General features: G+C 37.3%; 1 protein-coding gene across 2 annotated transcripts; it reads right to left on the bottom strand.

The window, feature by feature from the left end:
• Positions 3,873-23,125, bottom strand: LOC109826586 (aspartic proteinase oryzasin-1-like). 2 transcript variants are annotated; one of them, XM_020393680.1, is made up of 15 exons: positions 23,034-23,060; positions 22,909-22,948; positions 21,894-22,256; positions 21,753-21,813; positions 20,741-20,835; positions 20,533-20,645; positions 8,955-9,123; positions 8,790-8,829; positions 8,627-8,691; positions 6,647-6,760; positions 6,489-6,553; positions 6,219-6,369; positions 5,978-6,097; positions 4,580-4,668; positions 3,873-4,162 (listed from the first exon to the last, which is right to left on the bottom strand). In XM_020393680.1, the coding sequence occupies exons 3-15, from the start codon at positions 22,248-22,250 to the stop codon at positions 4,078-4,080; spliced, it is 1,524 nt and encodes a 507-aa protein (XP_020249269.1). In that variant the 5' UTR covers positions 22,251-22,256; positions 22,909-22,948; positions 23,034-23,060; the 3' UTR covers positions 3,873-4,077. The 2 variants fall into 2 exon arrangements, with proteins under 2 accessions (XP_020249269.1, XP_020249224.1); XM_020393635.1 differs by lacking the exon at positions 22,909-22,948 and having other exon boundaries at positions 23,034-23,125.

The following is a 24,337-nucleotide window of genomic DNA, read 5'->3' as shown; positions in this document are numbered from 1 at the left end:
GCAGGCGGCGACGGTTTCTTGGAGAAAAAATCCATCTCGTCAGGAACCCTGCTACGGTTCGAGAACAGGCGATTGGACGAGTACTCCACATGAGAGCCGCCAGAAACCACGAAGGAAGAAGTATCCAATATGAGCCCTACCCCACCCCTCTCCATATATACCAGCACTTTGATCACGTACGTACAGTTAATTGCAAGCCGGAGAGATCCAGAGGGAGAAGCTAAGTGACGTCTACGAAGTCTTGAGGGGTTTTTATAAAGAGGGAGGAGCGTAGACTTAGGATCTTGGGAGATCGACGACAGGTGGCGGTAAATTAAGAAAACGGCGGGTAGAGGAGGAGGGAGTCAAAAGGGATCTGAGATTTGACCGCTTCTAATTTTCTTTGTTATATCTTAATGGGCCGAATGGAACCCCCCGCCCCCGCGAGATTGCTATTGGGCCGCCGCGTTCGACGACGGAGGGGAAAGTGTCCACATCCAACGTCCAAAGGGCTTTGGGACTGGTCTACATCTGGAACTCATGAAGAGAGCTAGGGGAGGTGACCGGACCCGCACTCTACAGAGAGGACTCGGCATTTCTCATTTTTGACACGTTTCGTTTGCTTTTGAGTCTCCTTTGAGTTTTTGACCCTTTTGGCTTATATCATTTCATGTGAAAACAAGAGTATACGGGGTGACTCATTAATCCTTTTTTATTTAATAAAAAAACATCCGATGCCTCCCTTGGCGTAGGAACAAGACCGACCTCCCACCTGCACCTTCAACATCTGAGCGCGCGATTTTGACCCTTTGAGCGGATGATGGAATGTCCATCGTGCCCCTATTTTGTCAATCGAGAGGTTAGAGCCGCTCTTCGCATGAAGACGGTTCGGATAAAACGTGGACTCCATAATGTTATAGTATTCCCGCCCATGGGCATACGACTTATACGTATTGGCAAACAAATAGATGTATCCTTATACATGTATCTTGCCCCGCTCAACTGGATGATCCAGATCCCCTAGAATCTGACCCAGTCGATTCGTCAAGTCGACATTCTTCCATGACGACACGAAAGGCGGGTGTTAGTTGGTCCTCTAGTCCTGGATGACTCGCCAAGAGCATGCTCGACTACTCGTCCAGAACACCTCTTGAAACCGCCTTGAAACGGCGTTACTTTTCGACGAAGCTATCCTCATTGGCTACATGTCTGCATCGCAATTAATGCATGACAGGCGCATTATTTCTCTGGCCCCGATAGTCTTCATGACTCATCGGACCACGTGGGCCGATGTCCCATCGCTGATCACTTCTCATTTAATGTTGAAGTGGTCTACCCTCCAGTCGTCAGCCGACACCTGTAAAACAAAAGCTGACTCAGCTGCCAACCCGCACTTCACCACCGCCTCACTGTGCTCGACCGAAGTGACCAATTTACCCCTCGCGGTCCGGGTATAAATACAGGTATCATTCGAACTTGTAGGAGGACTTTTTTTTTTTGAAGAAATCTAACTTTAGAACACATAGTTTCTTACTTTTCAGTTCTTACTTTTCTCACTCAAGTCCATCAGCTAACTTGATCGTTGGAGGTACAACGGTGAAACTAATCTCCGCCCTCTTACGAGTTTCTATATGTGCAGATTGATTAACACCCCAATTCAAGAATCGGACATAAAGTCATGGAAAGAAACGGCCCCTCTTCAATACTAAACCGAACCTATCCTATTTTGGATACAACTGGCTGTTTGATATTAGTCATCAACACATAAATAATTATAAGTTATTATGTGTAAAACGAGAGAAAAGAAGTAATATTTTTAGCTAGAACTAAGTAGATTATATTATATAATTATTCTAAATTGTTGAGCGACATTCTTACCATAAAGTCTATGCATTAATACACCTGAATATCATATATCTGTAGTCTGATGGTTTGAATTTTAGAAAATATTAATGTGCAACTTAATTTCTTCTTTTTTTCCATTTTATTTTCCATCATTTGTTGACACTTGTTAGACTTGGACTTAGTTTTCGAAGAGAAACTTGATTTTCTGCATCTGTAAGACTGTCAATTCGTACGCCACAAGAGGCTATGGAATACATTTCATCTTCTTCTTTTTTTCTTTTTTTTTTCTTTTTCTTGTGTGTGCGCGCGCGCGATTCAAGTGTGTGGACCACAGGCATATGGTTTAAAGTGGCTAAAACTAGAACACCATGCACCAGTTCTACCAATGAAAAAATAGGATTATTTGTGTATAGACCCCTGCGTGAAATTTTCTTTGATTTTTTTTACCATCAAGAAGTCTCTACGTCGAAAATTAATACAAGTTCCTTTCTCCAAGGGTAAAAGCGTCAGAAAAAATCACTCAAGAGAGTCAATCTACAGCAATAAACTACTTTTCATGCAAGTTAATAGTTTTATTTTCCCCAAACTGACCTCCAAGTTATATATAGGGTCAAAGAGCTTTTGGTTATAGAGAAATCTTGTCCTGGTAAATCAAAAGGGGGCCCCCCAATTTCCTAATTAAGGAAATCAAGGAAGAAAAGGTGTCCACAAAAACCAACATCGATTATCAAAGTTGTAAAGCTTGCGACTTCTCAAGCAGCGGACGCAAGCAAGCATGCATGCCTTCACTCGTACGGCACGTTTTTAAAACTAATTGATCACCTTTTGACACGTACATTGCAAACTCTATAGATTAATATTCACAATCAAACATAAATATTTTTAATGTTTGCCTTGTTAAAACAGGACGGACGGCATTATAGAACAATACAACGAGACCTACTAGCTAATTTGGAGAAAAACTGACTACTTCCTAAAATTCTCTCATTTGTTATATATATTTCGGTGCAAAATTAAATCTTAATAATTAGTGATCTATTAATACAGGTGTGGAAACTGTGGCTTATTCTGTCTACAGTTGTTGACTTTGTGGGGAGAAAGGAGGGGGGGGGCCCAAGTGGCAATCACAAGTCCAATTTGTCCGACGTAATTGATGGTGATTGTTGAGTCGGTCGAACTTCTCACGAGTCAGTCTTTAAGACTTTTGGAGCGTGCATCTATTAATTCTTCTACCTCAACTAATCAAGATCCAGATTACGATTTTAACGCAACAAAGCAGGTAACAGCATCAGAGCTATGACAATAATAATAACCACCTGGAACGAACAACATGTGGATGAACTAAGACAGTCAACGAAATTTTATGACCGAAAAGGCTAATAGAGGTCGTTCTTTTTCTCTTCTCTACTCTCGAACGGACGTCGCTTGCTTTTTAACTGGTATTTTGGTAAGTTATGCTAAAGTGAAGATTAACTCCTTCTCTGAGGGAAAGCTTAATTGCGTACATACCCCTCTCATAACGCTGTTCTGAACTTACCATCCCTCTAGTTTCATTTTGGCTGATGAACCCCCGTGGGATGTAGCACATGGATCCCACGTGCTTCTACATGACTAAACTTTACAAAGGAAATATCAGCAAAAATAAAACCACAGAGGGATAGTAAGCTCAAAACAACAATAGATACAAGTTACACGCATATGGACCCTTAAGAAGGTGAGAAGAAGATGACGAAGCGGCGGTTGAGCTAAAAATAATAATAATTAGCTTCTGCGTACGCCAGACGCGAAATTTAATCGCTGCTGGTTATCTCAGCTAGCTGACCAACTCGGGCCACTTCCTTCTGGCAGCACACCGACCTCAAAATAATCCAGCTCCTCCGTCGTCGTCCGGAGAGGGAGATAAAGATGAAACACCATAACCTTATTCGGCCCGATAAATTTGGAAGGTGGCCCAAATATGTATAATAAAATTCCTGCTTTTGCCGCAGATTGCTTTTTTTAGATGATCTCCTTACTGGCCCTTATTCGAATAAGGGCCAGTAAGGAGATCATCTAAAAAAAGCAATCTGCAGCAAAAGCAGGAGTTTTGTTATACATAATTGGGCCACCTTCCAAATTTATCGGGCGCCTGTAATTACGTATGTGGGCCACCTTAACTTACTTCATGTATATATATACACACATATAACAGTACAACCCCTTTAAAAAGTCTCGGGTACATATCGATAAGGTGATATCTGCTCATGCCATCTGTTAAGCCGCCTCTGCGAACCCAACCCTCATGTTGCCATAGTCAAACACCGTGTGATAAACTCCCATGAAAACATCACCAAGAATCCTGAAAACCGCACGATTCAAATTAGAGCGCAGTTTCCTTGAGCATCAAAACTACACTAAACTCTATCAAACTAGTGGAAATTATCATAAACTGCACTGAACTACACTACCCTTTTACCTTTTACATATCCTTACACGAGAAAGGGTACAATAGAAGTCATATTTAGAACATACGGAGGTAAATTTTCCAGAGGTCGTCTAGTGCGGAGCATGTAACTTAAAATAAGTCTCGTCGGTCATGATCTTACGTGAGACAAGTTAAAGGGGGTTTTCTACAATTTAAAAAGTTCAGGGGTTTATGTGAAAGGCTCTCCAAAGTTCTAGGGTTTTTGTGAGATTTAATCTTTTCCAAAACTTATAATAACATCAATAAAGCCTGGAAAGTAAAACCAATAAAGCATGAAAAAGGGAGGTCTACCAGAGAGGACCACGAGGAGGAGGTATATCCATGGCTATAAATCCACTGATGCACTGCTCGACAGGACCTTCACCAACCTTGAGAACATACTGCAAAGCAGAAAAGAATCAGATGATGAGAACTCACACAACTGTTATTTACATGGAGCTTACATCGATCCTAGACATAAATAGTGAACAATCCTAATTCCCAGCCAAGCTAGATTATACAGTACCATGAATCCTAATTCCCAGGCAAGACACCATGAACACAATAAGCTAAAAATTCAAAACACTGAGGAGAACAACATTCAGCACTAAGTGCAAAACGTAAACAACGAATCTGGAAAATCTGTTGAGAGGCTGAAGGTAGACGCTCCATGGTAAGTTCCAACCCAAAATCTAAGATTTGGGAACGTGCGGATATGACAATATGTCTACAAAGTTATTTATCTATAATATAGTTTTATAAGTCCATAGAAGTTGAGAAACACAATATCTTAGGTAAGATAAAACATCATTAAGTTTTGTAAATCAATAATTATGAGAACAATTATGATTATGTGAACTATTATCATCTAAACAAATGGAGCTTCGCTAGATCTTTAACTTCTTAATGTGGGATACGTTCTTAGAGTTTTTTAAATGTGTGAAAAGCCTATAACTTTTTTAGATGTGTTATAGGAATATCCAAATATTGAATATGTATCTAATATAGGCACGTCACCTGTATTAAAGTACCCAGCAAGTTTTGCAACATAGAATCTCCAGCAGTAAATAAATAGCATATTGTCAATAGAAGATTAGTTGTAGCCTTGTAAGAAAGAAGATGCATAGCTAAATGTATGGCAAGTGGCAACCATCTCTTAGATACAGATTAAGTGTTAAACTCAATAAAAGATACACCAATAAAAGTCCTGAACCTTTAAGCTTTAATGATAAGGTTGAATGTGTTATTTTTAGAATGATTTATGCATCAAGGAACACAAAAATTCCCAACAAAACGACGATGATGAATCGAATAAATGGTTTTAAAATGCATTACAGATTCAGGTTGTACTAAAATGTGAACTAACTACAGTCCTCTTTGCACAATCTTAGTATTCTTTTTATTGCTACACCAAGTCTACTTTAGCAGTCTGATTACAAGGACAACAAAGGTTTTACGATTTGGTGGGGTTGGGCTTGTGAGCATTTATGATTTGAGGGAACTCGAAGGAGTATACAACATTGTTAACGAATATAAATGCATAGAAAAATTATACAAAATGGTACAATTGACGAACAACTAAGTTTCCTTAACACGCAATAAATTATAAAGTAGAGCATAGATGATAGACAGTATGCAACCACAAGCCTAGTGACAAGAAAATGAAATTCTTCTCAGTTATCATTATAAAATATGATATGTTGTCCTTACCTGCTCCGGTGTGAGCTCAAATGTCTTGCCACCAATAGTGAAAGATATACTAGGCATAGAGGACAGGGCACTACATTCAACAGCTGATTCTCCCATAGGACTAGGCAATCGTTCACATAGCTGTAATATAAATAAAAGACACGATTTAAAGTACAATAATTGAATAGCATTCCGATATACAATTTAAAGTACAGTAATTGAATAGCATTCCGGTATACAGCTCAGTAGAAAGAAGATTCACCTGATTGATGTAGTTCAATATCGCTTCCTGTGTTTGGTTCTGCTTGAGCTGATTTTGCATCCATACAACCGCCATCTCACAAGCATTGCACATAAGATCGCTTCCAACGGATGATTTGTCTCCATTATTCACCACACTTTCAATACCAATACTAGAGAGAGAAAAAGGAGGGGGATTGCAATCAGAATCATATAATGAATTACTTCAAAAAGAATTACAAATTTAAATATTTAATAAATTTGGTAGAATTTCAGGTTCCAAGATATTAACCTCACTCCCCGTGTTCCATCAAAGGCACATAGACCGATTTGAGAGCAAATTTTCATTGGTTGTGTCTGTTGGATAGGTCATAATGGTCAAAAATAGGTTTAGCGTCAGCAAATCATTTCAGCAAACAGACTAATCAAAAAACTTAAGGAAAAAAAAACCTCAGTCAGGAGCATATCCAAAATCTGTTCACCATACTGTGCGACCACAGTTTTACACTCTTGGCTGACAACTCCAGCAGCTCCAATCTTTTGATTAATTTCAGCAACAATGGTCTGCAAGAGAGATGGTGGCTTAAAATTACAAGGCAACCTGCCTGTAATACCTAGAAGAACATCATGCTGACTGCTGACTATATAACTAGTGAAACATTAAATTCAATATCTGATTCAGTAAAGGTAAATGGAAGGCTGGAAGCTTACAAGTCATAACTTTTTCCCCTTAAAAATTCACATTACTCAAGAATCACTAAAATCTATCACAGAGGAATTGAATCACCTATAAATGTGAAAGGGCATTGAGAAGGTCGAGAAGGTCCATTAGGTCCCATCAAAAGATCAGCACCCACAGAAATGTGATTTTAACTAATAAGTTAGTCCCTGGCATCTCTATATATGAACCCTCTACTTAACTGGTTATTGGTTAACCCTGTTTAAGAACACATCTATATATGTCTATTTTTTAGCGTAGGCTGCTATTAAAACCTGATTCAACTAGCACAGCACCCAGATGGGAAAAGTAACCTGAAACCTGCAAAATATGTATTCCTTGCAGGCCAAAGAACTTGGCGAGTGACAATTAAGGGATCAAAATTTATAAATGACAGACTAAAAAGCCCAAAACACAGATGTTCTCCGGGTTCCCTACTGAATTATAATTTCCAAGACATTCTAACGTGAAACATCTTCAAGATGTCAATCATTGGGAACACTGCAGAACAGGTTGTTATCCGAAATCCTGAGAAAGAAAGCACAACTTCATGACCGACATACCATGGCATATCCAAGGTAAATTTATGAGAATATGGTGTGTTGCTACCGCCTCAATATCAGCTTTGTGCCAAATTATGGCATTGACAATGTGGTTGTAAGGCAACTATTATAGAAAAAATTGCCTAGTGATCAGAAATAATCTCATAGGAAAAGCTGCATGCACTACAAAACGTAGTCATTGTTTATTTAATTACAACCGGAAAATGAGAAAACAGTAAGCACAATGTCTACAACCTACTTGGCATCATTATATATGCACCTATATAAAATGATTGCTTTTAGGAAATTTGAGATATCACTTTCTCATTAGAATATAAGGTTATAGAAACAAAAAAAAATAGAACAACTGACATGTAATGTGCTTCTGTTACTCTCCCATTCTAGAAAACCTCTGCTCATGTACAGAGCTGAAGAAGGTTCAGTAAAAAATGTTAAGAGAGAATTTATAGAGTAAAAAAAGGTAAATAACAGATGTACAAGGACATGAACAGTTGGGGACTAGGGAGACTTTTGAGTTGGGAACAGTTTGCAGGTAGCTGGAGCAAGTGTAAGGCTCTGGTGGTACGATGATATAGAAGCAGCCTCATATTTCTACGTTACTTGCCCTCATGTTTAACTTAAGATTTTACAAAACATATTTCAGATACTGTGTGATGATTTTAAAGCATATCACATTATATATAATTTTGATGAACTCCAAGTTTTATATTGCACAACATAGTAAAACAATGAAATGATATTTTGCAGCCAGCTACCATATGCTCACATAGATACCACGTGTTACAAAAAAGAAGCAACTTATATCCTGGGAATCAACAGTCAATATGGCAACACCGATAGAAAAGTTGATAACTCAACTTTCAAGATGACAACTTTGTTCGTAGTAAAGAGAAAAAATGGTATGAACACATCATTCTGGTATGGATGAGTACTTTACATCTTCCCACGAAAGAATTAAGAGGGCTAGGAGCAAACAGACAACTTCTTGCTGTTTTGCACTTCCCTCCTATTTCTTCCTCCTGGGGAACATGGAAGGAACATGGAAGGTCTATTGGCACACATTTGAGACTCTTATAGCATTACCCTACTAAAAGAAGAAGAATAGATCGAGGAAAATATAGTATGCAAATGATGAGTATTAATACATACTGTAGGACCCGCAATCAAAGACGTTCCAGAATCCGCAATTGCCGCACAACCTCCAGCACAAAATCCTGGATAAGCCAAAATGGAGACAGGATCTCAGTAGGTCATAGGAATTTTGATTCAAGACGAAAGTCAAACTACAGAAAAGGGTGTTCGAAATGATTACCAGTTGACTGTCCACCAACAAGGACGTCTCCCATGTCAAACTGCATTCATAAATTTCATTTACAAAGTTATGTAATCAAAACAACTGTAGATACTTGACAAGTATAAGCTTTAATAATGAAAAATAGTATTCTACATTGCTGAAATGGAAAACTCAGGGACCCACCTGCCAATAACCCTTCTGAGACACAGGGACATATACGTGCTCACTCTTATGATGAGCTGGGTCAATCCCTCCAAAAACAATTTCCCCTCCCTCTCCATCCTCTGCTTTCCGGTTCAACCAGAAGGAGAAAACAGGATCTTTAACCAAACCTTGTTCAACCATATTGTACCTGTAAGAAGGCCAAGTCAGTAAATCCCTGACAAATATCATGACTAATCACTTAATCAGCAAATGGACTCCATACTTCAGTGTTCTTGGTGGAGATAATTAAAATTGAATTATGTTAAATATATTAAAGTAGAAATATAAATCTGGTATTAACAGATCATCTTCTCTCAAGAGCTGCAATTTTCAGTTTTTCAGTGATAGTATGTAAAATTGAAATAAATCTCCCACGTTAATATAACATCATCAACATTTTATACAGATACCTGCATATATCAAAGAGTACATGGAATGCTTGATTATGAAATATTATCATGCAAATTAATCATCCTTCCTTTAATAAATAAGAATGGCAATTAGTATCTAGATACCAGATTACTTATCAAGTCAGATTTGAGTCATTCCAGCACCATAGCTGTCATTAATGCATGCAACAATATGGCACAACTGGCAAGTCTTACAAAATTATTCAGGTCAAATTGATTTTGTAATTATGACTGAACAAGCAGACTCCCATGTAAGGTTATTAAGTGAAATAACTTTTTGGTAAAAATTTGTGCCAGTGCCCCTCCGCCGGAGACACAATATGAAACACTAGCAACACAGCCAAAGCCACTCATATACTGAATAGCTTATTTTTATACTCATATATACTACCCTATATACTATATATACTAACTAGGTCAATACCTCATATATAATACGCGTACTATATATTATACTAATTACTAGCCTATAATACCCTAACTACTACTACCTACTATATATAACCTGCGAGCACCACATAACCTGCGGTATCGCTTGGCTACGCAAAACACAAATTTGTACTATGAATACCTATCATGAAAATATGGCTATGCTTGGTACCAACACAATTTGTACTTCTGTAGTGACGTGTCACATCCTCATCCGCATTCCACTACTCATGTGATTCTGTTCCCCAACATTGAATGAGGTGAGGGGGATTTGACACCACACTAACCCAACGCATAACTATTTGTGCGCTTGCCCAGTGGTAACCCAAGCAATACCGCCATCATGCTTCTCCTCCTCCTCTCTCCTCTCTCCCACTCTCATATATAAGTATCTCATACATACTATAACCTATACTCAACCTATAGTCATATACTATATACTATATATTATACTAGTACATATATATTACTGCAGAAAAATGAAGAACATTGGTACCCAAGTTGTTTCAAGGCAGCTTGGTATGATTGGCCTAAATCTGGCCCCCTACACTCACACATCGAAGATAGAAACCTCAACTAACCTTTCACGGCAACTCCAAATCGTAGAATGTAGGCGAACCTTGATTCAGCGCCACACTCATTACCCAAGCGCACTACTTGGTAGCCCCCCAACGTTTCTCCCCATTTTTCTCTCTAATATACTACCGTCACCACTATACTTTACCTCCACTACCCACATATACTAACGTATATACACACACATATATACATACGACAACAGTATACGTACTGATATCACATACCACCACCACACACACACACACACAACACCACACGACATATATATATATACCTACTAGGCTCAACCCTATATATATCAGCTGAGCTCATTACTTAATACTACGCTCATATACTAGTACCTAATATAGCAATCTACTACTATAACCCGCCAACAATGAAAGCGGAAACAAAATTCAGAAAAGAAAGAAGATTTCCAGCGTGCGACCGCCAATACTCAAAATAATATCTTTATTGATCTCCGAAATATTTTACAAGATAACTATTTTACAGAGGAACACTCAAAATACAGACTTCTCTTTCAGATTTTTATTCTCTTCTGTCAAGCTTACAAACTCCACTCTCTAACTTCTTATTTATAGACACAGTAACTGAAAGCGACTTGCACTACACACAGTAACTGAAAGCGACTTGCACTACGCACAGTGTAGATTCTTTTTAGCCTTTTGTGGCTTTTTTTTCTTTGAAGAATTTTCTCTTCTTCTTTTCAAATAATTTTTTAGTTTTTCCTTTATCAGGAATATTTTCTTTATCAACCTTATAAGGTTGATCATAGGCGAATTGTTCACAGAATTCTCCTAATTTTTTTCTTTTTGTAAGTCTTTGAGACTTTAATTGATTTTTAAGCTTTAAATCATTACATAAAGCTAAGCCTTCTTTTATACAGGCGTTTGATAAATACCCATATGATAGGTTACCATAGGGAATATATCCCCCATATTCAGATCGAATTTTATTTCGAACTTTTTCTGCAAATAATGTGGGTAAGCCATCTATGAATTTGGCTTTTCAATATGAGCTATTAGCATCACTTAGAGACATAACTCTACTTAAATAAATATCTTTATACCATCAAAAATATGTTAAAGGACATCTAAAATTTTGCAATAAAGTCCTTATTCTTTCACATTCATCAAGGTAGGCATCAGTAAAATGATGAGCTATTGCTAGCATTAGTGTATAAACAGCTTCTTGCTGAACTCCATTTTCTATTTTTGTAGCTCCTAGAATTTCATTTCGAGCTTCAGCAGAAAGATAATTATCCCACCATCCTTTAAGGATGCTAGTAAAACCACAAGTTATGAAAGAAACTATCATTCTTTTATTATTTCCATTTTGTTTACAAGTAGTTCCATACATGAGCATTCTATGTATAGTAGAATTGATTTGGGTATCTGATAACCCATCTATATTTCATTCGTATGAAAGAAGCTATCATTCTTTCATTCTTTCCATTTTGTTTACAAATAGTTCCATACATGAGCATTCTATGTATAGTAGAATTGATTTGGGTATCTGATAACCCATCTATATTCCATTCGTAGATATTTTTACCATTGTAATCTGCCTGTAGATAGGCATCGTTTTCTTCAAATAAAACATCTGCTGGAGTAGGTTTTTTATAATAGTACATTCCAGTCTTTTTCGAGGATGATTTTTAATTTTATTTATTTCTGTAAAGTTATTCTCTACAGCAAGTAACTTTGTTGACGGTATATCGTCAGAACTGTCTGTATTAGATGATTCTTCTTCTGCTTCAGATATAACTGCAGAAGTTGATGGTAACACTTTATTAAGTGTATGAATTCTAGCATTAGTTAATTTTTTGGCTAGAATATCTATAATTTTAGGAGTTATCTCGCTGTCTTTTTTAAATCCTGAAATGTCAATTGGTGGTTTAATATTGGTTTGTTCTATTTTTCTATGAGAAACTTTAGCTTTTTCAAGCATTCTTAATGATGGTATAACATCATTTATTTTGGATAACAATTTATCTAAAACATCTTCAATTCGAATTATTTGTTCACCTAAAGTTTGAAGATGGATATTTGTATAATTATTTTGTTTTATAATTTTACTCAATTCTTTCATGTGTTCTTCATTAATTTTGTTTGGCTTTTATAAAAGTCGTAGCCTCTATAGTAGAGGGATGAACATCCTTTAATTGTAACGGGTCAATTGGAGGATTAATAGATCGGATTATCCTACCCGTAGTTGTTTTTTACTGTTTTAAGTGGTCTTCTAACACACTTATTCTAGTTTTTTGTCTAGAAATATAGTTTTTTAAAAACCAAGGAACAAAAAATTTAGGAAGCGTTTGGCAAGCATGGCGTTTTTGTCGTTTTCGTTTTTTTTTTAAAAACAATGAAACGTGTTTGACAACCGGGACGATTTTTTGACTTGACCATTTACAAAATCCAAAAAATAAACGTTTTCTTAAAACACCAAAAAGGTGTTTTGAGATTCCGTTTTTTCATCTAAGCCGCCGCCCGTCCGCCGCCCGCTCGCCCGCCGCTGCTCGCTCGGCCGTCCGCCTCCCCGCCGCCACCACCCGTCGCCTGCCGCCACCCTCCCCTGTCGCCCGCCGTCGCCACCCCGCCAGCTGCCGTCGGCCGTCCTCCACCTGTCGCCCTGTAGCTTCGTTTTTTCATCTAAACGCCTGCCCTTCGCGTCGTCTGCCGGTCGCCGCCGCTGCCCGTCGGCCGTCAGCCACCGCCGCCACCCGTCGCTGCCCATGCGGCCGTCCGCTCGTCCACCGCTTGGCTCGTCAGCCCGTCGCCGCCCGCGGAGCCACCACCCGTACTGCCGCACACTGCCGCACGCCCGGCTGTCACCTGGCTAGCCTGCTGCCCTGCCCGTACGGCCGCTCATAATTCGCCGGAACTGTTACGCGTTATCCCGCACCATCTCCACGGTTCGGCTCTGTGCGAACCACCCGTAAACCGCGCCGCCCTCGGCCCCGTTGACTCCTGCCGGCCAACAGGCCCGTCTCAGTGCCACTGCAGTGTCATCGCGTCGACCGGCCGCCGGCTATCCGCCGGTGCTGCCGCTCGCCGACGGTCGTGTCGCTCGCCGCCTGCTCTGACGCGCCGCAGCCCTTCCGTCGTCGTCATCGCCGCCATATAAATAATAACTATAAATGGTGTTTTGAAAACACCTTTGAAAAATAAACACCATGGTATGGTGTTTTTCAAAAAAACACTACAAAAAGAAACACTTTGGTTACCAAACACACTTTTAATTTCTTGTTTATATTCAAGTTCTGTATAATACTTGTCTACCCAATTTAATTGGTCTTTTTTCGAAAAACTTTTGAGAAAATCTTTATTTTTCTAGGTAAAATTATTTATTAAGAATTTTCCTTGACTACCTTTTTCAAAATTTATTATTTCATTCTAAAACTCATCTCCGTATTAGGAGAAACTTTATCCTTATATAAAGGATGAGGAATATTATTATCGGATATATTTATCCCTTGAACAGAACTGGTTCTATAAGATCCAGATCGAGATAATGAATTTCTGGCAGATGTTGCCACGTCAGATATTCTGACAATTCTAGATGGATTGAATGTTATTTCAACCTCTCCATCTGTTGTTTGAACAATTTGATTAATATCTTGATTAATAATTGGCAAGGATTGTACTGCGTTGGGTATAACCTAATTTTCAGAGAAATTTATTTCATCCCATTTTATTTGTCTATTAACAACAATATTAGATGACAATACATTTGTTTCAACCAGTACAGTTTTACCTGGTTTAGAATGAATTTTTGCTTTGGGAGCCAAGGTATTTAATACCTTATAATGGATCCTATATATGATAGCGATTGTTTCGGATCCAGGTATATAATTATACCCATGAGTCTTTCTTTTAAGACTAATAGCCTCTAGAATATTTGGATCGGTCAATGAGAGGCTTAAATTTGGATAAACATTAAAATACACGGGTCTATTACAGAGACTGGTTTCCATAATACCCATTAAACATTGGGTCCAATTTAAACATCTTGAGTCTCTAAGACAGACTAATAAAGATGCATTAAGACCAGATAGGGTCAGGGGTCTAAAAGAAATTTGAATTAAACCCATATGTATATATTTATACCTATCAAAATATGGATTGACATCCACAACACCTAACAGTTAGATGGTCTGTTCTTCCCTATCGACTGTAGTAGTCCTTTCTAGGGTATTTATATTTATTAAAGACTTATAGTCTAGAAAACCAATTTTATAAATGTCCCTATTAGGTACATCAGGTATGGTCCACTTATTAAGTGATTCTATGTCAGTCTCATATTCAGTTAACTAAGCATTTTTAACTTTTTTCATTCCAGTATAACTGGATTTTCGAGCCGAACTCTCTGCTAGGTCTGACATATATTTTTTCTTCTAGTTTTACCTTTTACTAATTAACCAGTAAGGAAGAAGAATATCATTTTTCTTTTTATTCTCTAACCATCATCCTAGTTAAAGGCTTACACGTCTGTCAACGACTTACACTATCCTAAACAGCCTACCTGGCAACAACGGAATTTACACAGCGCGACTTTTTTGACGTCCCATAATAAGCATTCAAACTAAGATCATTATCAGAGAATTAAAAGAACATATGAGATTCTACATTCTTACAAGCTAACTAGATAAAAGATAAGCTGTAAGATAGAAATTACTCAGACATGCAGAAATAAATCATGGCTCTGATACCAAAATGAAAGCGGTAACAAAATTCAGAAAGAAAGAAGACTTACAGCGTGCGACCGCCAATACTCAAAATAATATCTTTATTGATCTCCGAAATATTTTACAAGATAACTATTTTATAGAGGAACACTCAAAATACAGACTTCTCTCAGATTTTTATTCTCTTCTGTCAAGCTTACAAACTCCACTCTCAAACTTCCTATTTATAGACGACTCGCTGCCTTCGATTCCCTTTGACACCCTTCGACATTGACCCTTACTTTATTTTATTAAAGCTGAAGGTGACTTGGCACGATATTCGTGCGCACTACACACAGTAACTGAAAGCGACTTGCACTACGCACAGTGTAGATTCTCTTTTTGAAAAGTAGCTTTATAAAAGCTGCTTTTAGAAAGCTACTTTATAAAGTAGCTTTTAGAAAAGATGATTCTAGACGGCTCCCCGAGACTCAATCTAGAATTTTTATCTGCTTAGGAAGCTGAGCTTTTACCGTTAAGGTCTGGTGGATTATTGAATATTTCGGCCCAAATATCTTCAGGGTCTTGAGCATCTTGCAATGGTGTATCTTCTTCCATAGAAAATGTGTGACTATGAGTCTCATTATTATCAAAGGCTTCAAAGATTTGCCTTTTGAAATGTTCTAAGCACTTTTTTTTAATTTCTGTTTCAGTGCTTTGAGGATATTTCCTTCGCATCATTTTAGCAATTTTCATCATTGGATTATCATTTTTAATTTCTTGAGTCTTATGAGACTAGAACAGAAGTATTTTTCTGTATAATTTCTTCAAGTTGTTTTACCTTAGTATCAAAGCATATTCCGTTCCATCATCTGCAGTAATATTTTCTTCTCAGAACAGGCATATGAGAAGGGGTCCAATCACAAATAATAGACCAATTCCAGATCCATGGGATCTCAACTTCAGCGAAGAAGTGTATTAAACAATTTGAATTAAACCCACATGTATATATTTATACCTATCCAAATATGGATTGACATCCGCAACACCTAACAGTTGGATGGTTTGTTCTTCTCTATTGACTGTAGTAGTCCTTTCTAGGGTTTTTATATTTATTAAAGACTTCTAGTCTAGAAAACCAATTTTATATGTCCCTATTAGGTACATCTGGTATGGTCCACTTATTAAATGATTCTATGTCAGTCTCATATTCAGTTAACTGAGCATTTTTAACTTTTTTCATTCCAGTATAACTGGATTTTCGAGCCGAAATCTCTGCTAGGTCTGACATAGAATCACTTAATAATGCAGCACTTAATAATGCAGCTGAAAGAGAACGAGGAGTTCCTTGATTAGTTATAAACTATAAACCTTTAAATAATGTCCTTAAATGGATCAGATATCCAATTCCTAATAAAAGGGATTTGTTAAATCGCATTACTAATGCAAAAAATATTTTCTAAGTTTGATTTAAAATCAGGCTATTGGCAGATTCAAATAGAAAAAAAAAAAGATAAACACAAAACTGCCTTTGTAGTCCCGTTTGGACATTATGAATGGAATGTTATGCCATTTGGGCTTTAAAATGCCCCTTCTGAATTTTAAATATTATGAATGAAACATTTATTCCTTATACGGATTTTATCTTGTCATATATACATGATATTTTGATCTTTTCTCATAGTTTTGATCAACATGTTAAACATTTAGAAGTTTTTCGAAACTTAGCTATTAAAAATGGGTTAGCTATATCTGCCCTTAAAATAAAATTATTTTAAACTCAGATTAGATTTCTGGGTCATAATATAGAAAAATGAACTACTATTCCTATTGATAGAAGTATAGAATTTGCTTCTAAATTTCCCGATGAAATAACTGATATAAAACAGTTACAAAGATTTTTAGGAGCGTTAAATTATGTTGCAGATTATTATAAAGATCTGGCAAAAAATACAATCCTTTTATATGATAGGCTTAAGAAAAATGCTAAGCCTTGGACTCAGCAACATACTATTGCTGTAAGAAAAATTAAACTTAAAAGTTAAAAGTTTACCTTGTATTCATCTTGTAAATATTCACTGGTTCAAAATAGTTAAAACAGATGCATCTAATATTGGTTATGACGGTATATTAAAACAAGTAGATCCCCAAACCAATAAAGAACAAGTAGTTCGTTTTACTTCTGGTAAATGGGATAAAGCCCAGTTTAATTATTCTACAAATAAGAAAGAAATGTTAGCTATTATAAAATGTTTCTCTAAATTCAGAGATGACATATTAAATCAAGAATTCTTACTAAGAATTTATTGTAGTTCTGCTAAAAGCATCATTGAAAAGGATGTTAAAAATCTAGCTTCAAAGCAAATATTTGCTAGATGACAAGCTGAACTAGCCATGTATCAATTTCGAATTGAATATATTAAAGGTGATTATAATCATCTTCTTCACTTTTTCACCCGTGAATTTTTACAGGGTCAACATGAGACGGAGTAATCCCTCCTTTTTAGGGAGGGGGAGAGGAGGCCCAAGTTCAAGTTCAGGTCTTATAGGCCAAACTAATTCTGAAAGGAGTTATACTCCATCTCAGCCCAGTTCATGGCGAACTATTTCGAAAAAACATAATGCTTCGCATCCATCGCAAGCCTTTTATAAAGGCGTAAATGATCTTATTTCACATGAACATACTCCTGAACCCTTTACTTCTATAGTAAAGCAAGAAACTGAATGGATTGAGAAACCTCAGTCTGATATTGTTCTGTATCTAGAACAAGAGGATGTTCCATTAATGAATGATCCCGAAAAATTAAGACAGAGATATCTGCAGGATACATATTATCCAACCTTATCTTTAATCAAGAGCCTAGATGAAGACTCTATTGATGCAAAAGGGCATGGAAATTACACATTTTTGGACAACGGATAATCATAATGTCCCTCCAAGCTTCAGTAAATGTATTATTCAGGAAGTTATACTTCCTAGAAATTGGGCACTAAATCCTAATCAGGAGCTGCCACTTGTCAGAGTTCAAAATACAGAAGAAGTTTATAACTTCAATTATAGGGACTATAAACGGGCCTTTAATGAGATATTATTATATCAGAATCCCAAACAGAAGCACACTTGGCTTATCAAAATTTGTCCTGAAGCTCTTTAAAAGGGCGTTCCTACTTGGTTCTATAAATGGTGAGAAACATATGGAATTGAAATTGGTATTATTCCCGAATCCTTAATGAAGTTATACTCTTCTTGGGTAGATTACCATCCTATTCTTGCACGAATAGACGAAAGCCAGCTTATAGATGGCATGTGTTTAATACACTTCTTCGCTGAAGTTGAGATCCTATGGATCTGGAATTGGTCTATTATTTGTGATTGTACCCCTTCTCTTATGCCCGTTCTGAGAAGAAAATATTACTACAGATGATGAAACGGAATATGCATTATATGCATTGATACTAAGGTAAAACAACTTGAAGAAATTATACAGAAAAATACTTCTGTTCTAGAGTCTCATATGACTCAAGAAATTAAAAAAACAATCCAATGATGAAAATGAGACTCATAGTCACACATCTTCTATGGAAGAAGATACACCATTGCAAGATGCTCAAGACCCTGAAGATATTTGGGCCGAAATATTCAATAATCCATCAGACCTTAAAGGTAAAAGCTCAGCTTCCTAAGCAGATTAAAATTCTAGATTGAGCCTCGGGGAGCCGTCTAGAATCATCTTTTCTAAAAGCTACTTTATAAAGCAGTTTTCTAAAAGCAGCTTTTATAAAGCTACTTTTCAAAAAGAGAATCTACACTGTGCGTAGTGCAAGTCGCTTTCAGTTATTGTGTGTAGTGCGCACGAATATCGTGCCAAGTCACCTTCAACTTTAATAAAGTAATGGTCAATATCGTAGGGTGTCGAAGGAAATCGAAGGCAGCGAGTCGTCTATAAATAAGAAGTTAGAGAGTGGAGTTTGTAAGCTTGACAGAAGAGAATAAAAATCTGAGAGAAGAGAAGTCTGTATTTTGAGTGTTCCTCTATAAAATAGTTATCTTGTAAAATATTTCGGAGATCTATAAAATAGTTATACTTCCTAGAAATTGGGCACTAAATCCTAATCAGGAGCTGCCACTTGTCAGAGTTCAAAATACAAAAGAAGTTTATAACTTTAATTATTGGGACTATAAACAGGTCTTTAATGAGATATTATTATATCAGAATCCCAAACAGAAGCACACTTGGCTTATCAAAAATTTTCCTGAAGCTCTTCAAAAGGGCGTTCCTACTTGGTTCTATAAATGGTGGGAAACATATGGAATTGAAATTGGTATTATTCCCGAATCCTTAATGAAGTTATACTCTTCTTGGGTAGATTCTCATCCTATTCTTGCATGAATAGACGAAAGCCAGCTTATAGATGACATGTGTTTAATACACTTCTTCGCTAAAGTTGAGACCTCATGGATCTGGAATTGGTCTATTATTTGTGATTGGACCCCTTCTCATATGCCCGTTCTGAGAAGAAAATATTACTGCAGATGATGGAACGAAATATGCCTTGATACTAAGGTAAAACAACTTGAAAAAATTATACAGAAAAATACTTCTGTTCTAGAGTCTCATATGACTCAAGAAATTAAAAAAGACAATCCAATGATGAAAATTGCTAAAAGGATGCGAAGGAAATATCCTCAAAGCACTAAAACAGAAATTAAACAAAAGTGCTTAGAACATTTCAAAAGGCAATTCTTTGAAGCCTTTGATGAAAATGAGACTCATAGTCACACATCTTCTATGGAAGAAGATACACCATTGCAAGATGCTCAAGACCCTGAAGATATTTGGGCCGAAATATTCAATAATCCATCAGACCTTAAAGGTAAAAGCTCAGCTTCCTAAGCAGATTAAAATTCTAGATTGAGCCTCGGGGAGCCGTCTAGAATCATGAGTACATATATACATATACATATATATATGTGTATATATATGTGTATATATATGTATATATATGTATATATATGTATATATATGTATATATATATATATATATATATGTATATATATATGTATATATATATGATAAATATCCTATTTCATGGAAGTTGCTCTCAGTTGAGGAGTACCAACTCTTCATTGTATTATCCCTAAGATTAGTCCAAGAATATGATCATGGTTAGAGTTTTCTAGCATCTAAATATTTGACTAATTTAATTTCTGTCTTAATTGGCCGTAGTTGCTAATTTTGAAGTTAAACTAATTTTAGACCATTTGGTGCTTAGGAACAAAGCTTTCTGATAAGTAACAATTTTAAGCTTAATGTTAGATCTAGATGCCATTACTCAAACTATTGGCAGTCCTGCGCCTGCATTGGTAACTAACATATAACAGTGCCATAAAAAAAGAGAAGTACACAATCATATATGTCCCATCACTAATGAACTACAGCATCACATCCAAACAAATTGAGAAGAGCTTACCATACGGGAACCGCATTACCAACTGAGATTTCTTTAAACCCTAGACCAAGTATGCCATCAAACTTTGCTGCCAAGAAAGTGATACCTGGCTCTCTGGTGGTTTCAATAAATTCCTGCAGAGCAGCAAAGTCTCACTATGAATGTCATCCAAAAATATATTTGTGCATACTATAACAGGTAAGGTGTAAACTCTTGTAATGCTCCAGACCTGGTCTTTGACCACGAGATCTCCTAGTTCAACATTGTCTTCACTAAAAAAACCAGAGATTGCTCCAGTTCCATAGTGAATTGCTGCAGATTTTCCTGCATAAATGACAGCAACATATAATCACGTTATGTCACCTCACTTGACAATTTGAAATCTTTAATCCATTTTATGAGAAAGTGTCTCTGTTTGAAAAACAGAACATGTGGCAAGTATTAAAACTCATGCAACACTTATCCCAACAGGCCCAAGTTAAAGCATAGAAGCATAATCAGGAAGAAATTACTTCTTTTTGGACACTCCACCAAAGAAAAATTGTCATGGAAAACTACTCGTCCGGAAAAATAAACATATGTTTTAATTTTAAATCAAATGCATGTTAAGTTATTAGATATAACCAGCAGGCTTGTTTCTGATCTTATAAGCAGGAAGAGGGAATATCATGTATCACTAGAATAAAATTTAAGGATCCTAATTGTTTTGAAACTTGAGAATAATCGGATAATTTACAAAAAGAACCAAGCCCCCCCCAACCCAAAAAAAAAAACAAAATGATAATAATAACAATAAAATAATGTATAATGGAACCATGAAATACAACTACAATAATTCAAAATACTGAATCAGAACACTATTAAAAGAAAGCGTAAGCAGCCAACAAGAGCTTTAAACAACAAATAAGATGCACTCCAGTACTCACATACAAAAATTAATCAAACAAAAACATCATGTATAACCATTGAAAAGAACAAGACTATGTATCATATGCATAACCTGAGGTGCAGTTAACTTGCAAACTATAACGTGTGCATATCATTTATGTGCTACATAAACCGAACTAGAATGCCGTCTCTTAAAGCGGCTTTTAAGTATTGTCTTATACAGTACCACACTATCTAAAATAAAAAAAGGATGATTTTACTTATATTAGACTAAAACAGCAAGTCGCATCTGATATCACACAAAGAGCATAAGTAATTCGTGAAGCACAGGATCGAAACAAGTGTGGACCAACCATTCTTCTGATATGTGCTTGACCTAGTAGACCTATACTTTGAATGAACCCAGCAAGCAATCTGCACACACAAAACAAGTCTAATAAGTTTACAAACACTTGACATGAAACCTGTGTAACATTCGATTATTTCCAACTCACCGAGAAGTAGCACTTGGAAGATGGAACCCACAAATTAGAGCTGCCAGTATCAAATATCACAGTGAACTTCTGTGGCGGAGTACCGATGCCAATCTCCCCAAAGTACTGAGCATTCAAGTAGTTCTTTAGGGAAATGATATCAGTGGAGTGAGACCCATCGCTGAGACCTCCTCGAAGGCAGTTCAGGGGCTTGATTTCCTTCTCAGAGAACCTGCCTACGAGCCTACTGTTCTCATCCAAAGGCTTCTTCTTCAGACCAACTCGAATTAAACCTTCAGCAGTCGCCGGGAGAATCAAGGGAAGGACAAGTACGGAGAGGACCACAAATGGCAGAAAAACCCTATGCGCAGTTCCCATGCTTACCTACCAATCAAAAACACCTAATTAATGAACAGAAAGGAAAGGAAGAATAGATTATCCGTAGAAAAAGGGCATAAAACAATCTGTAGGATAAATAATACAAACGGTTCTATGTATATATTGGACTAAAAAGGAAGTGAATCAACTAGACATTAGACTGACTGACAACTAGAACCCAGAAATGAAAAACTTCAAATAAAGATAGGCTCAAAATAAGATCATCTCCAAGCTGCACATCAGGAAACTAACTGTAAATTTAACCCCATAAAAATAGAATATCCAGCATCTCTACAAGTAATCAAAACCTTCAAAAGAATAGAACTTGATCGAATATACATCATCTCTACAGATAATCAGAACGAATTTGTAAATTTAGTTCCCAAAATCCTTCATCAGTGAACCTCCACATGTAACTCTAAGCCAAATCACAACAAAGACGTGAATCTAGTGAACTATTATAAACCTTTTATTAAAAAAACCCTAAATTAGAGGGAAACAGAAGTATAAACACTGAAAAGCCTAGAATAGATGGAAAATTTAACATCCGCTGCTCTAGTTTTCCCATCTAAGATGATCAAAAGAGGCGACAGTGCTAAAAACCCTAAATCAGCTAAAAAAAATCTGAGTAAAAAGAGAAAGAAGGAAGTCAGCATACCACCAGAGAGAAAGCGATGTGAAAAAACTTCAAAGGAAACCTAAAAGACCAAAATTAGAGAAATTGGGAAACCCCAAATCGGCTAAAAATAAGGTGAAAAAGGAAAAGAGAGAAGCTAGCAGTACCGAACAAAGACAGAGTAGAGAGAGGGGTGCCTTTCTTTGCTTGTTCACCACGATAGAGAGCTCAACTGCCAGTCTTTTTCCCCTTTTGGTTTTATTTCGGCTAAATACCCATATTGGTATTTTAATTCAACCACATTTGTCAACAAGGTATTTTAATTAGGAAATTCGGCGATAAGACATTTTAATTGAATAAAATTACCATTTAGGTCCTTTTTCTCGTCGGCGGACACTTTTCCGACGAGAACTCATCACGTGCGTTGCACGTGGGGGCTTAATCTGTGTTTAAGAGCTGATGTGGCTCTGTTTTCTGACGTGGCAGGGAATTAACTCTCTCTCTCTCTCTCTCTTCTCTCTCTCTCTCTTTCTCATCTTCTTCCCCCTCATTCTCAGATCCACAAAGAACCCTCTCCGACCGTCGCCGGCAAGCCAGCACGACCGCCTCCATAACGGGGTTCGAGCTGAGGCGGTGAAGGAGGCTGACGGCGGTGAGGAGATGGAGGCGCTGGTTGGGGTCGACGAAGATGGGAGGGAGGACGTCGGAGGGTGGTTGATGTGGTCGGTGGAGGCCTGGGTAGTGCTATCGAGCGGGGAGCTCGGGGAGGAGACGGAGTTGAGGGTGGCGCGGTTGAGAGAGTCGGCGATGGGGAGCTGAGGGCAGGGATCTCAGGCGGCTGGACTTGGTAGCTGAGGCGGGTGAGGGCTGACGGGGCGGTGACGGTGTAGTGGGAGGAGAGAGGGAGAGCTTGGGGCGCCGGAGGGGTCGGAGAGGGTTCTTTGTGGATCTGAGAATGAGGGGGAAGAAGATGAGAAAGAGAGAGAGAGAGAAGAGAGAGAGAGAGAGTTAATTCCCTGCCACGTCAGAAAACAGAGCCACATCAGCTCTTAAACACAGATTAAGCCCCAACGCACGTGATGAGTTCTCGTCGGAAAAGTGGCCGCCGACGAGAAAAAAGGACCTAAATGGTAATTTTATTCAATTAAAATGTCTTATCGCCGAATTTCCTAATTAAAATACATTGTTGGCAAATGGGGTTGAATTAAAATACCAATATGGGTATTTAGCTGTTTTATTTCTATTGTTTTTTATTTTATTGGTAAATAAATTATGAGGGTCACGGAGTCGGTGATGCGAAGACTATCCGGTGATATTTATGCTTACGACGATCGTGGCCGTTCGTTTATTCATTGTAAACATAAGTAAATGCATCGAGAGAGTATTACCTATTTAACGCTGCCTTAAGTTTCTGTACATCTTTTTTTTTAAATATCGAGTTTTTTTCCTCTTCTTTCGTTCTTAAAATTAA

The sequence above is a fragment of the Asparagus officinalis genome, chromosome 1 (assembly GCF_001876935.1).
Source record: "Asparagus officinalis chromosome 1, Aspof.V1, whole genome shotgun sequence".
NCBI classification, from domain to species: domain Eukaryota; kingdom Viridiplantae; phylum Streptophyta; class Magnoliopsida; order Asparagales; family Asparagaceae; genus Asparagus; species Asparagus officinalis.
The sequence above is the reverse complement of the archived record's forward strand: the minus strand, read 5'-3'. Positions and strand labels throughout refer to the sequence as shown.

Bases quoted from the DNA above. Each gene is read 5' to 3' on its own strand.
- LOC109826586 (XM_020393635.1), bottom strand. From the start codon at position 22,250: ATGGGAACTGCGCATAGGGTTTTTCTGCCATTTGTGGTCCTCTCCGTA. The intron at 21,814-21,893 runs GTGAGTTGGAAA...TTGTGTGTGCAG, and splicing joins CTTCCAAGTGCTACTTCTCG to ATTGCTTGCTGGGTTCATTC. The intron at 4,163-4,579 runs GTAGACCTCCCT...TGCGGTTTTCAG, and splicing joins CCTCCTCGTGGTCCTCTCTG to GATTCTTGGTGATGTTTTCA.